The sequence below is a fragment of the Aulonocara stuartgranti genome, assembly GCF_965226115.1.
Source record: "Aulonocara stuartgranti genome assembly, chromosome: 18".
NCBI classification, from domain to species: Eukaryota; Metazoa; Chordata; class Actinopteri; order Cichliformes; family Cichlidae; genus Aulonocara; species Aulonocara stuartgranti.
The window spans coordinates 2,875,162-2,893,412 of record NC_138954.1 but is presented as its reverse complement, the minus strand read 5'-3'; the positions used below and the strand labels follow the sequence as shown (position 1 = coordinate 2,893,412).

Genomic DNA, 18,251 nt, shown 5'->3' with positions numbered 1-18,251 from the left:
ACATGAATACTTTAAACGTCGTATAAAATGACATTTAAAGCTGAAGAATGAGGATCTTAATGCTTCTGAAATTAGAAAACAAGCTCAGCACAAAGACGACATCCAGCCAGCCACAGCTAATGCGACCTGACAGCAGATCTACGACAAATGAAGGTCTGATTCACGGCTCCCTCCGGACTCCGTTATGTAACAGACGTAAAAGCCCTGAATCAAAGTGTGAACCGGACTTCATACTTTTCTGCAGACCTTCTGGAAAGTGGCAGGTCTTTGGAGGCTTTAAAAAGCATTCGCTGTGTTGTTGTCTAACGTTGGCGGTCAAAGCAAACAGAACATTCAGTTCTCACACCTCAGAGGCTCCGGTGACGAGGACAGAGGGGAGGGTGACGTCCGTTCCTCTGCCAGCAGGCTTCACCAAACCACAAATATTTTATTCATTACAAGGAAGATTATTTTGTCACAGTGTCCCAGAACCCATAATGAGATTTTTGAATCTCTTGTTTTGTCCCAAAAGCTCTTCAGTTTTCTGTGATGCAGAACAGAAAACTGCTCAACAGCACATCATCAGTGGTGCAATAACAGTATAAATACTGAGGTAATCGAGTTAGTTCTGCTCACAAACAAGCTCTGAAAACAGACGCGCTCCGTCGCTGTCTTGCTCTGACTTTGGTGAAGTTTGGCGAGGTCAGCTTCACATTAGAATAGAATAGAATAGAATTCAACTTTATTGTCATTGCACATGCACAGGTACAGGGCAACGAAATGCAGTTTGCATCCATCCAGAAGTGCTTTAGTGATATAGATATATTACAATATATACCATTCATCCACCGGCTGCAGGTTTTTAGATGTTCTTCATCTCTGGTGCAGTCAGAGCCCATCAAGCTCAAACTTCTGTCGGGGTTGTTTCTGCTACGTGCAGATTATTAAAAACAAAAATCTTAATCTAAACAAGCCTAAAATTCTGACAGAGGATATTTCAGTTCAAGAGTTTTCAAATAAATGACTAAATCTGTATTAAGGGGCTCATTAAAACGTTGAAGTGATTTCTCCAGCGTTGCTTCGCATTCAGACTTGTTCCCATCCTGCTAAAGAGTGTTATCTCACTTCTAATTCATATTTAATACTCGAGCTTTCAGCTCTTTGAGCTCTTAAAAGACAAAAGACATGAATTCAGATGACAACTTGTCAGCTCTCCAACTGCTGCTGTCATGATAATTTGGGATCCTAAAAATTGGGCTGTGATACAGAAAAGGCTGAGAAAATGACTGTTCTGACATTTATTTTGTACAAAAAGACAAAACTGCCGTCAAATTAAGTGCAGAAATGTTCCCACCAACTCCTGAGCTATTATTTTCTCAAAGAGTAGAAAAATCAATTTTCAATTTTCTCCATTTGACTCCGGCGACCGGTCCTGCTCCTTTCTGCTCCGTGTCTCAGGAGAAGAGAAAATTCTCTGGGAAGTTTTCGGGCTCGTCGTACCTAAACTCGTTAATTATTCAAATTAGGAGACAAAAAGCAAAGTTTAACTCAAATATCTGGAGTTTATTCAGGATGCGATCGTCCAGGAGACGATAAAGACCTTCTGACATGAAAAACGGAGTCACAGAAACAACAAGTCCTGAGTGTAATCATCTCAGAAACTCCCAGCGCTGCCTGTGCTCGTGTTTATGAAACAACAGACGTGTCATCAATCAGGAGCATCTGCATGGAAACACTTAAAACTGCCTGATATGTACAATCCTGGAGGAGGTATTGTGTCTGTGCCAGAAATATGATTAATGTTGTTTCTGCTGCTATCTGCTGTGCTGTGAATAAATTGATATTTTGGTTGTTTTTTCCTCACAAGGGGACCGAAGCAGAAGGAACATCTTGTCATTTATCATCTGTTTGTTTCTGCTTCATTACGAGGAATAAAACGCTTGTTAAACAGCCAAAACACACACACGCCATCACCCAAAATGCAGCTTTGTGTTTGCGTCGCTCCTCATCGTCAGCTTCAAACTGATACTTCTGCAAAGACTTTAAGGAGAAATAAAAAATGTGGACACCCTGTGCTTAAAGCCAAAAGTGAATCCTTAGATGTTTGTGCATTTCCAGATTTTAATCCCAGGGTTTTTATTTCTGCAAGAAAATATTTGTGGGAATAAAAAAGGACTAAAGCTTCCAGCGCAGACTCGTTAAACCAAAACCCTCCTGTGATTGCTTTGGTTTGGTTTCTGCCGACTACCCACCTGTCTGCAAACACTCACCAACTACTTGCTGAGACTCAGAGAAGTGTAGCACAAACAGGAAGTGGACGACATTTGACTTTCCCCTGTTTCATACATATTCCGTGAGTATTTGGATCCATGCAAACTTCCCTACAAATGTGGGAATTTAATGAAATAATTGCAAGTAGGGATTCAGTGCAGGCCTGTATGCATAGATCATGGTCGGGGAGGTCCAGTGTTTGACGTAGTCAGATCTGGCCGCCTCAAAGTATTGATCATTCCCGGGACGTAAGAAGGCAGCCTTCAGTCTCGACCGCTTCGTCTTCCCTGGCGCCGCAGTATTCTGCTCCAGATGGGACATCGACATGTACAAACCACCACCTACTGATCAGTTCTCTGGAAAACAGCGTCACCATTCCTGGAAGCTCCCTCAGAGCTCAGGCTGCAGATAGTAAGAGAAAGTCTTTTGCTTTTAAAGACTGAAGTCTTTCCCAGTCGAGCATCATTAAGAAATCCAGATTCTTAGGGGCTTTTTTTATTATGGCTGCAAGTTTACAGTGATTTTATTATCCTATCAGCCTTTAAAAAGTGATATGATCCTAAAACAGGGAACCTAAGACCGGTTTTCTTGTTGAACTTGCATTAAATTGAGACTACTCACTGGATTAAATCCTGTTTATGGGTTCTTCACTTCCTCTCAGACTCTGAAAGGCTGCCGGAGTTCCAGCTGAAAGGACGTAACTCTTGCTGCAGGAATAACCTGATTTAAGCAGCAAATCAATGTCCCTGAAAACGCAGTTATCATCAGATCTTCCTGAAGCTTAACGACGGGACAGTGATGCTGATAAGTGTGCTACAGCGCTGCTCTGACCACTCAAAGCACTTAAAACACACATGTTCATACAGCTCTTTATAAAACCACGCGCGCTGTAAAGCTTTCAGAGTCTCACTCTGCTGCTTTGTGTTTGTAGTTTAAGCTTTATTTCAGAAACGTGCTGCTCTGCCTCTTTTCTGGAAACTCACTCATACCTCACATTGATAAACCTGAGATGATCGAGCTGCAGAACCACCTTCATGTGACTGATGTTAGTTCGAGGGAGGCAGGATTCAGTTAGAGGCGGGCCTATAATCAAAGGCCTGGTGGCCTGGGAACAGTGAGTCAGCTGTGCAAGCTGATTGGTTGGCTGTTGGCCCATTTGAAGGAGTCATGGTGTTTCTACCAACTGATTCACCCGAGATGCAAACCGTTGTTTTTCTTGCTGTCACTGTTCAAAGTTTAAAATCGTTGTGATTTTAAATTTAGACAAAAGTTTTTAGTGGCTCCCGTCCGCCCCGACTCGTTTCACACAGCGACGGGATGCTGAATAAAGAAGACGCTAAAAGGGGAGCTGTGTGTGCAGACTCGACAGACAGGCTTGTTTTGTTTGCCTCCATCTTTAAATTTAATCAGATTTCTGGTAAACTTGGCCGCAGGCTGTCAGCAGCCGTCCTCCCTCTTTCTAGCTGGGACACCTGCAGCATGCTGGCAGAGTCTAAAGAGGGGAAAGCATGTCCTCCACTACTTTTATATTATAGTTTTAGGTGCCGTATATACAGATATCGATTTATTGTGCATTAATCATTTAAGCTGTTATAGATTTGTTGTATAGAATATTAGCCTACGAGTATTTGAAGTAACTACAGCTTTGTGGAGCAGTAAGTCGGACCTGCCTGCACGGTGAGGTGAAAATGTTACAACTGCTGAGAGCAGGTAAATCCATCACTGACTATTTTTGGGAGAATTCTTATTTTATTTTGCAAATTTCTGAATAAGATCACAGGATAGCGCCTCCCTCCTTATTTATATTGAGCCAGAGTGGAGGCTGCACACAGACACTGACGTGTGTTTGGCAAAGAAACCTAAAGAGATGCAAAGCACACAGACTTTACTTCCATGAGCTGCGCAGCCATATACTGCGACTCACTTTTGCATTTTTTTATTTTTATCTGTGGTTAAACCGACAGGAAGTGCGCTGGATATCATGTTACCAGCAGCTGCTCTTTCAAAATAAGAGCGAGGGGATTGTTTAAATCAGCTGTGGATGGCATTGTTATTTCAGATGAATTAAAAACTAAAAGCTGACAACCCAAACATATTTACATGTATTCATTATAGTGTGTGTGTGCGAGAAACGCTGTCCTGTCAGTTCTTGATTTCAAATGCAAATTATTCATGTCGTCTCATTATCATGTTGAAAAACAGGTCACCAAAGATTAATCTGCCTCATCGCTGATGACATTACCACAGCGACACCTGAACCACGGCCCTCTACCTGCTCGTCACTATTCTCCTCCACCCCTCCAGCTTGGCAGGAAGATTACTGAGGGGTGTATGTCCTTCTCATCATCAGCTGCTCGGCTAAACGGCCTCCGAGTGTAAACAGTAAACAGCATCGACAGAACATCAATATTCATCCGCAGCTCTGTTCATGTCGGAGCCGCTGCTGAAAATTTAATCGCGCCCGTTACACTTTCCCCAAGTAAATTTGTCGTGTTTGCGCTTCCTGGCACACACGTACGAGCCTCTGAGCGTGCTCCGTGGGGCGAGGCGGAGGACTTTGAAAGGATCTCCCAGGAGGCGAGCGTTTAAAAGGCTCGCGCAGGGCCAAATTATACAATATCATTTCATTTATCTTGGCGAGGGTGAGTGAGCTCCGTCCCGGCTGTCAGGGAACATAACCCGACTCAGCCCGAGCGAAGCGCCCGACAAAATAAAAGCAGATCGTGACTAAGTGCTCCTCGTCCTGTCGGGAAACAGCCGACTGCTATTAATTACAGCCCATCTCTGCTGACATTTCCCCAGTTTTCAGGTGACATTTGGGCGAAAATAACTGTAGAGTTTGATTTCTTTCACTTCTTTGCTCCACCTGCCCGTCCAGGCACTCGTCCAAGTCCTGCCATTTTACTGTATGAGATTTATTACTCATACTGCAGCTGTGTAAGTAAGAAGTAGAGCAGGGAGCTGGAGAAAGCCACAGGAATTAACTTGTTTTGACCAAGAAATAAAATACTTGTTGTGTGCCACGGGTTTCAAACTTAAAGCTTGAACGACCACAGTCACAGCGAGACTACAAACAGCCGACACAAGAAGGACAGATTTACAACTGACGTCTCATTTCCTCTGAGTTTGATCAAAATCTTAATCTATAGGTGGAGCTAAATCTCCACCTGCTTCCATTAAACCAATGCAGATGAAGAAAAGGCGAACGAGCAAATATTAATAAAGTAGAGAATAAAATAGGCAACATGACAAAGATTTCTAATGGGTACAAATTCTACCTGAACTCAGAAGAGCTGAATTTTTACAAAGGTTTTCGATTCCATTTATTTAAAATTATTTAAAATTCAATCATTAAAACTCCAGTTCCAGACTTTCAGCATTTAACCATTTTCATGCCACCGATCTTGGATCCAGTCATAGGCTGTTTACTGGACGATGGGGCAACATTCAGTTTCAGGATTTTCCTGATAGAGTCGGTCATGACCAGAGGTTCCACTTCCCTCCACACGTTACTGAACCTGGATGCAAAAATTGTGAAATTTTCAAAAAGGCAAATACAAAGCTCAGAGTTATTCAGGTAAAGATGCTTGTTTATTTGAAAAGGAAGTGAATCTATTTTCAATGATGAAAGATGAAAAAAATGATGGTTCCCACCAAAGATAATCACCAAGTCTAACATCTGCTTCATCAGATTAACTCGATGACATCACTCAGATCCAGGAGCAGAAAAAAAACTGCTTCAAACTGAGTGTCAGGACGATCAGAGACCTTCATACTGACCTCGTTTTCCAAAGTTTGACCGTGTTAAATATGAACATCCACGACTGGAACAGGAGATATATGACAGGAAACAGAGAAATAAGGAGAAACAGCATAGGCCCTTTTAAGCATTTAATTGGCTGAAAAACAGCTCTAAACCACATCCTCGGATACAGCGAGGGGAGTCTGCTGAACATATGTATCCTCCAGAAAAATAAGCATCCCAAATGAAATGGTTGGTAGGCCACAAAATTACACAGTACAAACATATGGAGGACAGAGCTGACGTGCAAGCAGCCGACTTCAAAGTCTGAGCTTCAGACTCGCCGATCTTACTTGTTCTTGCAGTAATCTGCCGATTATGGCAGAACGTTTCACCTGCGGACAACTTTATGTCCAAACACCTCACCTGAACAAACAAACAAGACGAGAACCCTGAAAAGTCGGCGTCTCCGTGGGCCACGCTACATTTACTGTCTTCAGACAGAGTCGCGGCATCGCTGCACAGCTCGAGCTCCCTGCTGCTTTTCAAACCTTCACAGCTGCATCAGCATAAATCACATCTCTAAAAAGTGAAAAACTGGGCACTTCAGGGTTCTCCGCATCAGCTCTAGAGAGGGTGCAAACGTTCTCTACCACAGTCTGGGAGCACCGTTGAAAATAAATATATTTGAAATATGAAGACAAACTGCTGGCCAGTATTTCCCTGCTTCAGCACAAAGCCTTGACTATTGTTTGTGATGATTCTCCCCCAGCAGCTCCCACTTTCACACGTGAAGGTTCATAAATCTATTTAAGGTTTTTGGCATTTTTTCCTGTGGAGCTCTTTGTAATTATTTATGGTTGGTGTGTTTTTCATTCATGGAATTGCAGACCTTGTATATTTAACTTTTTTATTTATGAAATCTTCCGATGTCAACAAAAACAGCAACAATGCAAACTAACAAAAGAAATCCCCTGGGTTTGGGTAAAAACCTGGATGAGTGGATTAATGCATCACTGAGTCGTGGTGTTCTCCAGCAGATACAGATTTCTTTACCGAATCTTGGTTTGAATCAGTCGACTTGCAGCTGAGAGCTCCGCTCTTAGTTTGGCTCTTTTTAAGGGATTAATCAACCAAAGGTAAACTTGAGAGCATTTTTTGGCTGGGACACAATCATCAGTCAGCTGAAGGACTTCAGGAAAGGAAACTTTCTGATTTCAGGTTTCAGTTCCAGCTATCGTGGCCGTCGTGTTCGGTACATGCAGGCTAACAGGTCTCACTGCCTCTTCTGTGCAGACACAATAATGCAGTGCTGGAGTTCCAACATCCAGCATGAAGAGAAAGTGACGTAATCTTTAGCAGAAAGAAGCACTGAATCCCCAATAACCTTCTTTACATACACGAACGACTTAACCTCCATTAATTAGTGAACATTAGCAGTAAACTGAAAATAAACTGTATCAAGTTACAAACTTTTGCTGATCAGTTTAAGCTTTTGTTCTTTTTTATAATTTTACTAATTTATGCTCTATTCTAATGCAAACCCCGAGGCCGCTGGGATCTTATTATATTCTCGGTCCTAATGAGAATATAATGTGTCTGAACTCAACCGTCGTTCTGACTCGAGCTGTGCAACGTCGAGTTTCCGGACTGCGCTGCATCGTTGTGCTTTTATTGCACAAGCAAAAGTTTCCTGATGAGACTTGGGTGGCCTGCCCTTGCATGTTGATAGCCGCCATCGTTGATTTTGGGGTTTGTTTTTCCCCCTTCTGAGTAAAAGTTGCGATCCTTTTACTAGTGGACAGCGTCCTTGCTTTTATTTTGATAGTTCAGTCGATGTAAACAGGTCCTTGTCGTGTTCCTCTGAGGGCTTGTTGGGTTGCGGTTGTGCCGTCTTGTCCTGCTCTAACTGCCATCTTGGACTACAAACAGAAGTCCTGCTCCAGCTCTGGACATCCACCCGGAGCTGGTGGAGAGCTGCTTGTTTGCTTCTACACCAAGGTCATCGAGCTGAATGAGGACGACCGTCACCAGAAGCCAGACAGAGTTCATCCACAGAAGATGAATTTCTGATGTCACAAGTTGTTAATGATATTAATTAACAGAAGAACACCTGAGTGTGTCTTCGTTGGCACGCCACAAGTGCAGTCCAATTCAGCTCACAGACAGGAAACGCATGGATGTGTGATACAGGTCCTGATACACTTCATACAGGCTGAAGAGCTGCCCGGTAAACAGCTCACGCATCCATCCCGTCCACGTTCTTTGCCCAAATTTGCTCTAACTTAAAGTAACTGGAAACGACGGCAGCAAATGGAAACCAAACTCCAAGCTTCACGTCGCCCCTCAGCAGCAGATGGCTGGTGCCACAAATGCTTTTCCACATCTTATATTTTACACTTCAGTACCAGAGAATATTGGTTCGCTATGAATGCTCGATGTTTCTCCAGGGCTGCATTTTCCCTTCAAACCCTGCGGCACGCTGCTTCCAACAAAGTGCCAAAACCCATTTTGTTCCGTCTCTCTCGAGACGGCAGAAGCTCGTCGTTTATTCTGTTTTTCAGACGAACACCAGTTCTGAAAGAAGCGCCGTCAATTATTATCTGGTATCAAGACTCAGTCCTGTGCCACGCGCTTATTGTTATGCATGGAGCGCTGACTGTGTGAATTAGGCTGTCCGTGCTAAAAATCAAGGTATTTGGTTTGTTTAGTGACTCGGAACATTTTCATTTGCCTCTGCAGAACGTGGCATTATGTTCTGATGAGGATCGCGGCGCTCGTCTGCGAGGAAAACGCTCCATTTCTTAATGCAAACACCGCGAGTGGCCCGAGCAGAAACAATTCAGAGGTTCATTAATAAAACATGAGCGAGGCGGGTTATTCCAGAGTGACAGCTAACACTCATTTACATGGCTGCTGCTCCTTTCCTTTAAATATTTCATAAAAGAAGAAGAACAGAGTAACGGTGCAATGAATGCATGAATATTAGATATTGATGCAGCAGGATGCAAACACGATCGCAAATAGCATCGACTAAAATCCCTGTCAGAGTGCATTACGCTAAGAGTAAGTGATAGGCTTATAGAAGCTCGGTGCTCGCTCACCGCAGAGGTCACGATGAGGGTGTTTCAGGGATGCTGGACGTGAGCGGCAGCTCATTGTTTTATTATATGAAAGAGCTGTGGTGCTTCTAAAGGGAAAATACCAATATTTTCACTTTCCTCATAAATGTGATAGTATCCAATAGTGCATTCAAACTAGATTTACATAAACAGTTTTAGTCTATATATAATCAACAGTTAATTAGTTGTATAACAGCTAATTCATTTCCATGATGAAAACAATCTGGAGGCAGAGGCTCAGTCATTAGCAGCACATTTAAAGCTTTAATATTTAAATTTTCTCGACTATAAAACATTTCACGCCTGGTTCAGGCTCCTTGTAAAAACAGAAGCTTCCAGTCAACTTGTTCTCAATAGTATTGTTTTCATAAATGACTCTTTTTACTTGAAAAACATCCACGGATACTCCGCACACCAACAGAAGACCCCAGAAAGCCGATCCTCACAGTTTGAACCTGGATAAAAACGATCCCAACAGTAACACAGTCACGAGTCAGTATTCTGCTGCTAGTCTGCTGTTAGCTGGTTTGCACAGCTTGTTCTCACACTCCATGTGCAAACAACCACCGGCCAAAACAGCGATACATAAATGAGACTGTCCAGGGTTCCTACAGGCACCAGAGAGTTCAGAGTTTTTAAGGTGTTTTTCAAAAGATCTGCATGAACTTTAAGTCCAACAAACCAGGAGACATCAGCCTCCTGGTTCTAGTGCTCTGTGCCGAGTGTATTAAAGCGTTAAACGTTTCCTCATCTGCATCCACAAAGGGAAACGTGTGGGAGCTGCCTCATAGTACAAAGTAATTTCACAGAATTCACATGTCCGCTTGTCTTTGACAGTCAGACAACTTGGCTTTAAAAATTATGCATGTTGTTTCCTCTGTTAGCTCGTGTGATATTCATGCTCATCAGTAAATTATTGAAAAAAATCTGTAAGTGCTTGTTTTCAGAAAAAACGATGAATAAAATCGACTCTCTTGACGCCTGAAACACTGACCGAAGACTTTTAAATACCAACTATTTCCATATTTTCCTCTATTTCCATATCGGAGAGGCGGATGCTGTCCAAGATAAAGACAATGTTGGATAACACCTCCCACCCACTCCATGACATGTTGGTCAGTCACAGGAGCTCGTTCAGTGAGAGACTGAGATTACCGAAAAGCACCACTGAACGACACAGGAAATCATTCCTGCCTGTGGCCATCTCCCTGTACAACGCATCCACTTAACACACTGGTTACTGCTACAACTACACATGTTTCTTTTCCAAATATTTATTTATAAGTGACTTATGTATGTATGTATGTATATATATGTATATATTGTACTATTCTTAGTTAGCGTATTGTCTGTCTTGTCTTAATGTTGGTTTAAAATGGAGCACTGTAACAAAAAATAATTTCCCCCAGGGATCAATAAAGTATTCTGATTCTGATTTTCAGATGAATTAATTTAATACATTTCAAGACTCTTTAAGGACCTGCAGGAACGCTGCTAATCGTTTACTGTCAGTCATGTAAGCTGTGCAGCGTCTGAGGGACCGGCGTGGATTCTCTACATCTTAGTAGTTTAGTGTGATGCTGAGGTACGTTTGCTAACATGCCCTGTGCTCCTGCTGGCAACTCGGCAAGAATGAAGAAGCCATGATGAAAGAGAAAGAGGAGAAGGAAGAGTCGGATACATGAGTGTGAGATGCTGTTCTTCCAGTTTATAGATGTTGTTGCAAACTGATGTTCGTGTCAGCTTTCAGTAATTTTCTTTAGAGATGAAAACAAGTCTGCATGTCCTTCTTGCTTTCAGACAACCTAATTCACTTTTTTGAGATATACTGTCGAGACTTATAAAACAGATGCATGTGTGACGTGTTTGAAATTTGCAGAACGTTTGGAAGATGAGCAGAAGTCTTCCTCAGAGCTTCGATCACTTTGGAGGAGTTTAGTTTCGTCTTGTTAGTGTTTCGTGATTTCTTCGTGCTTCTCTTTCCTCTCGGCTGCGTCTCCCTGGCCTGAATCTGATGGAGGTTTCTTCCTTCCCACTGTCACCGAGCACTGCAGAGGGACTCAGATATTTGGAGCCATCTCTGATATTTATCTTGCAATATGAAGCTGTATATTAAATGTGTCCGATGCATTAAAACTGAACTGAGTGGGCTCACATCAGTCAGAGCTGGTACCCGACTGCCGTCCCAGGCAAACAGAAGAGGACAGAAGAGTAAATCATGTGTATGTGTGAGTCAGCAGGGATTGTATTAAATGAGAAAAGCAGAGATTAATTATTTGAATGTGACACAGGCCGTCTGAGAGCCTCGCTGTGTTTTCCTCCCATACATAAAGACTGAATATAAGAAATGAAGTGTGTGACACCGTGGGGGGTTCCACTCAGAGTGTCCCTCCACCCAACTGCTCCCCTGAAACCTGCACGCCTCTGCTGATGTTCCTGTAAATGCAGTTTTAAAGCTGCATTTTCACCTAATAAGCAACTTTAAAATCATGAATCCAAAACTGGAGAAGTTCATTAAAATCAAACAATTTACTGCTTTTCTCCCTGAGAAAAAATAGAAATGCAGCTTTTGCTGTTTTCAAGACATTAGAGAAGCAAACTGTACCAAAAATTTCAAGGTGCTCTTAAAACATTTTATTTTGCATTTGATTCTTGTTTTTATGTCAATAACTGAACCTGCTTCTGTGGAGAACAGATCAGCTGCTCGGTTTCTTCATTAACGTCGGTCTTTAGTCTGGTTTCTTTCAGAATTTCTTTCTCTTTGTTTTACAGGTTTGTGTATGTTAGTTTGTCCATGTTTGAATATTTTGTTTTTTCCCCATTTTTAATGTTTTCGTGTCTGTGAAGCCCTCTGAAACTTTACATGTGCAAATAAAAGCGACTCAACATTCCTGCTTCAGAAAGCAGACGGACTGTGAAACAGGAGGAAAGAGCTTCAGCCAACAGTTTGGCCAAATTTATCAAAAGAACAGCAGGAAAGTTTGAGACAGAGACGCCTTAAAATAAAAAGGTTAAATCTAAACTCTGAGTTAAATTAAATGAAAAATAAAATTATAAGTACAAAACAACAACAACCCACAAAGTGACTGCAGGCCACACGGATCCAATCATGACAACATGGACCAGATATACAACTCGGATCAGCTGTGATATTGTAAACAGCTCTTTAGGAATAAATGCGTGGATACTCCAGCAGATTAAATTCACAGCTCACAGACTAAACTGACTCGCAGCAGCAGGAACATTAACCCGACTCTTCATATTTTAGCTCGAAGCTCAAACAGGCCAACAGACACGGACATGCAGGACAATGAGGATTCAGTGAGATTCAAAGGTCACCACAGCAGCAGCGGCTCCAACAAGTCCCCGAATCACAGAAGACGTGCCCACGGGAATATCACACATACAGACCCGCGCGCACATCTCGGCATCAGATTAGGATTATTCAAAGCACAGAGGCTGATTTACAGCAGGAGGGGTGGAGGAGGTGGAGGTCTTACCTGTGCAGTCCTTTCCTTTGCCTTTGCACTCGCCGCTCTGAGGATAAGACCCCCGAGCCTCCAGCAGCAGAGACAGCAGGCAGGCGGACACCAGGCACCGGACGACCCCGCCGGGACGCCCGCGATGCCTCGCAGGGCCTGACAACATCGCGAAGAAGCCGATCAGACCTGCAGACGCCAGCGGGACGCAGCGCTCGGATGTCGGTTCAGGTGGAAAGCACAGCTTAATCCCGGGTGCAGCAGGCGGAGGCTGGCTCCCACTAACGGAGAGCGCAGAGGGGGGAAGGTGGAGGAATGTGCGGGTAACGCTCGCCGGATCCGCGTTCAGGAAGTCTGGGAGGCGGTCCAGTTCGTCCGGGCAGGGAGCATCCTCCCCCTGCGTCCGCGCCTCTATCTTCAGGCAGACCGAGCTGCACCGGCTGGATCCGGCTGTCTGTCTCGCGCCGCACACGAAACGATCCCGCGCGTCGTGGATCCGTCACGGAGCTCAGCGGGGCGCTCCGGCTCACAGACGCGCTGCAACCACAACAAAGAGATCCGGACCGAGAGCAGGGAGGACGGGCGGGCTGGTCACGTGAGAGGACGCAACGCTCCCCTCCACCTCCACGCCCCTGACGCACGCGCGCGCGCACGCACACCTTGAGCTGCAGAAGGCTGCAGTGAAAGAAGCTCCGGCAGGTCGCGGACCTGAACCCGTCAGCCCACATCCACGGCCGGCAGCACGTGCGACACCGAACGTGACGGTTTTGTTCAGTATCGTTAACGATGCAAGAAGGAGCACGTGACACTTTAGAAGGAAGCGTGTCCACTCAGGACGTGAAATCGTTCCGGTGGAGGCTGCTGTTCCACCAGCAGCTGCTCGGAATCCGCTTCAGACAGTTTTCACATTTTTCTATTAAGAAGTCCCGGGAGAGAGGCGGGGACGATCTCACGGGAACGATCTCACGGGAACACGCTGCTGAACTCTCCTGAAAATAAAAAGTCACGTGATTAATAATCAGCACGAGTCACGATGAATTGATTATCAGATTAGATCGATTGATGAAGAGTTTGTGCATCAAATGAAGACTCTGTGACTCTGTTATTGCACCTGCGTGATCATCAGTCCTTCGTGGACACTTGAAACTGTTTTAGAGTTACTGTTGAACTTTCTGTTTCCCTCTGATCTCTTAAAAACATCACTTTAATGTCACTGAGACTTTCTAGCTGGATAAATAAAGGATGGTCACTTTGCCAGAAACTGATCACAGCTTCTACCTCGTGACAAAAACGTTCTCTGTGGCTCGACATGACTTCATGTCATTGATGGGAGAAATGTTTGACACCTGTTTCACAGATTATAGGCCAACAAGTCATTTACAACGGTTTAAATATGGGCAAGGTTCAAATCTGGCTGGCCCACTGATCAATAAGAAATCATTTCATACAGGATGATGTATTTTTGAAAAGTATTTGTTTTAAACGCTCCTCAAACGTTGATTCTGTTCATCTGGAGGTTCCCTCACTCATCAAAGTGACTTCAAATGACTTTGGGCTTTTTAGGCTTTCCAGGATCTTTTCCTGGATCTTTTAAAGTGCTTTCAAACTAAGGGTCAGTTTCACACTGCACAAAGTCCAAAGACTGTTTTACTCAAAAATCATCACGTTGGTGCTGAAACTGGAAAACAGTTTAGTTCCACAGACAGGCTGGTTCTAAAAACCAGTCGGTCCCCACAGTGACTGGGTCACTATCTTCGCTGTGACTTGAACACAGCACTGCCTGGTTTCCTTCACCTGAACTGAGTCACCAAAGCCTAAACCCCAGTCGGGAATCACCACCGTGGTTATCAGCACTCACCGCTTTAGACTCTGAGCACGCTCATTAAAAAGGGGCGTTTCATGCCTCATATGACTCCAATCAGAAATGTTATCAGATGATGATGATTCATTAGAGTTAACTGTTTAACACTGAGCAGGTTTCACATTAGAGCTCTGAAACTTTACACCTGAAAGGTTTCTGTCCCACAGTCTGACGAAGCAGACGGAGATCACTTCAGTTTGTCTGCAGGTCAAAGTGCAGTGATCTGTGTTCTAGTTTCCAGTGGAGTGAAACAGACTCAGCAGCAGATTAGAAAATAAAAACATGCATCATCAGGTTAAACCAGGCATCCTCCAGTGAGTCTGTATCTCTGCCTTCGTTTCATGCTTTTAGTAGCCTCAACAACTTTAGCTGAAATTCAAATATTTTATCAGTCACTCAGTTCTAATTAACAGGAAGTCTGTTTATGCTAACCAGGACAGCGGTCATTAACTTAGCCGTCCACCTCTCGTCTCACTGCAGCCTCTAAACACCAACGCAGCAAAAACATTAACGCTGAGCTTAAAAACAAAGCAGTGAGCGATGGAGGCGACATCTGTCCATCTTCACATCTGTTTTCATGGTTTTATTGTTTTATTTTATACTGTATGTGCGCTTTTATTGTTTGGAAACAACAAATTGGAGGTGACAGAGTGGAACATGTTGAGAGATTCATTTGGAGCGATCAGAATAAATGAAACATCAGAGGTGGAGCTCAGGTGGAGCTGTTTGGAGACAGAGTTAGAGAGGCAGGTGACATGGTTTGAGCAGAGGAGGGATCGTGGATATACTGGATGACGGATGTTGAAAATGGAGCTGCCAGGCGGGAGGAAGCTCACAGAGGAGATTCATGGATTGGTGCTGGTGTGACAGAGGTGGATGTAAAGGACGGGGTGAGGTGGAGGCAGAGGATCTGCTGTGGCGACCCCTAAAGGAAGCAGCTGAAAAGAGAAGGGTTTTGATTGTTTCCTGTGACTCAGGAGATCCAGGCTTCCCTGTTTCAGTTAACAAAGGTAAACATCAGCACGAGGTTGTCTGACTGTGTTCAGTGCTTTCAGTTTTCTGCAGCTGCGTTTTGTTTTTACGGTGTGGCGTCAGTATTTCAGAAAGGATCTGAATGCTTCCTGAAGTGTGCGCAGCAGAAACCACACGTTCTCTCAGGAGACGTGAGCCAGCATCACGAGTCCCTGTCCTCTGCACACGTGATGATGATGATGATGATGCGGCGTCTGATGTTAGGCTTGAATGTCAGTGTAGCAAACAGCAGATGTGACATTTTGAACCAGATCTGTCCTGTTGTTCTGATGACCGACTTTCCTCCTGATCGGAGCTGTGCGGTCACTCCAAACTGAATGACAGATTTTTGTGTCCATCTTTAAAGCATCTAAACAACATCTGACTGATACTTCCTCTTAATGGCGTTGTGTAGCAAGGTTCCAGCCCCGCTCACACATTTCATCACCTCTGTGTCACCACGTGAGCGAAACCTGAGCTGGTTGTATAAACGGGCCCAAACACGAGTCATTAAACCCTCCTCGCTGACTGGATTAATATTTACACTGCACATATTGGCCCACGGCTTCATTTTGGCCTCCGCTGGCGCTCCACCAAGGTGGACCTATTTGGCACGCTGCCTTTCATCCTGCTGCTGTCGGTTTGTCGTCTCTCCATCACGTGCACATTTTTCTGACGTGGAGGCAGCAGCAGCAGCAGAGGAGTCTTCAGCAGCGCCGTTGGACATGGTTGGTTCCACGCCAGCAGCTGTAACAGCTCTCCCGGGTGCTATCACCGCCTGCCAGATGGCAGAGTGGAACGAGCCTGTTCTAAATCACTCACAGCTCTGCTGATTAGCTTCCCGGACGAGGTTAAAGACTTTTCAGAAGATGTGGAAGGAGAGACCAGAGCTGAGATAAAGAAGTCTTCCCTGATTTATTTCACGTCACGCTGACACTGAGCCAACGCTGGCAGAAGCTGACACCCGGACTAATGTCCGCCTGCTCAAAGTCCCATACAGACCTCGACTCATATTAATGACTCCTGAGCAAGGCACTTAACCTCGGTGGCCCAGCAGGTGAATGTAGAGCAGTGAAGGTTTACTGCCAGAGCTGCTCCGAGGTTTAGAGAAAAACAAGGAAAATTGTTGTTGCATCTCTTTGTAGGGACCAAAATCCAGGTCCCTACAAGTTTGAAGACATTCTTCAGACTCAAAATGTGGTTTTAGTCGGGGTGGGTTTTTATAATCGATTTATCGATTAAAATCGATTCTGGCTTGGATAACGTGAAATCGATTCTTTAAAATCCTGAATCGATTTTTTTATATAAATTTATTTTGCCCGAAATGCCAGAATCTCAGGTGAAACCTCAAAACTTCAACAACCAGTGAATGAGAGCAGGAACACGGCTTCTGCACAAAGACGTAAACACAAAGCTCTGACCGCGGATCAGAATCAGTGACATGTGACTTTCTCACATGTCACAGCTGAAAGCTGACAGCTCGCTGATTCTGATCTGTCGGCAGGTGTGTTTACGCCCTTTTTGCGCTGATTCTAAAGCTGTTAGTTTGATGTCTCTCCAAACAACATTGACCGAACCAGCAGCAAAAGAAGATCCAAACTACGCTTCACATCAACATCGTCATGAACTCACTCTGACTTTTGCTGTTTTGCTTCCACCACGATGCACAGCTCTCTCTCTGTCTCTCCCTGTCTGTCTGTTTTCTGCATTATTCGCTTGCTTGTTACGCACAAGTCTACCGTTGTTTACAGGCTGTCAGCCGCTGTTTTTGTTTGTTTTACATCTGAAAAGAAAACCTAATTTCTGCCGTTCAATACTGAACAAATTTAAACTTTTTAAAATTATGCAAAATGCAAAATGCTCAGCCGTGTCTCTAATAAAACCGCTGTAACTTCAGATTACAATCATATGTTGATTAATGGTTTTCTTTCGTTTTCGATGTACTGCAGAATATTTTTATAAAATCCCAGAACAGGAAAATCTCCTTCATGTTTTTCTGTGTTTTATCTTCAGCTACTTTGACACAAAGGCCTCTGCTGTGACGCTCACACCTTTGATAAAGTCTTGCGTGTGTCAGCTTCCTTTTCATAGATACAAAAATATGTAAATGTACTGATCTGAATTATAATATTTCTGACTGTCAAAATTTCCCAGATTCAAATCGAATCGAATTAAATCGAATCGTGGATCGAATCGATTCGGGACCTTGTGAATCGGAATTGAATCGATTCTAGAAATCAGTGACGATACCCAGCTGTAGTTAAAAGCATTATGTCGATTAGGTGTCCCCACAACATATCAATTACTAACGTGTGTGTGTTTGTGTGTGTGTGTGTGTGTGGTTTACACTGTTGTCTTAACACTTCCATGTTTCAGGGGCCACTTCACAGCAGCATCTGTCTCCTGGTGTTTTGTATCAGCTCATTAAGTGATGATGCTCAGCCTCGGGTCCAAGTGTTTGTGGCTTTAGATGAGTCACAGCGCTTTTAACAGATGCATGACCCCCAACGTTTTTAAAGCCCTCAGTCTCCCACTAAACGCACCTGTGGCATCAATTTGAAAAGCTCAGGTGCCTTCTTGAGTTATTGCATTTACAAGATTTTCAGAAAATGTGACCTCTGACCTTGAACTTATTTGATACTTTTAGGATGTGTTTTATCTCCAGTTGACATGGAAACCAAAATATCAAGACTTTCATCCTGATGATAACATGTACGAGCCCATCCTTGTTCCTGCTGTTCCTTTATAAGAAATAAATAAAGAGGACAAACAGAACAAAACCCTGA

The 18,251-nt window shown here is 43.8% G+C and overlaps 1 protein-coding gene across 1 annotated transcript in view; it reads right to left on the bottom strand.

The window, feature by feature from the left end:
• The window catches only part of tmeff1a (transmembrane protein with EGF-like and two follistatin-like domains 1a), a 113,339-nt gene extending 97,812 nt beyond the window's left edge, over positions 1–15,527 (bottom strand). Inside the window, exon 1 of the mRNA XM_082513683.1 lies at positions 12,615–15,527. Coding sequence (XP_082369809.1) covers positions 12,615–12,762 — 148 coding nt within the window. The 5' untranslated portion in view covers positions 12,763–15,527. The remainder of the gene's footprint in view (positions 1–12,614) is intronic.
• Positions 15,528–18,251: the final 2,724 nt, after the last annotated feature.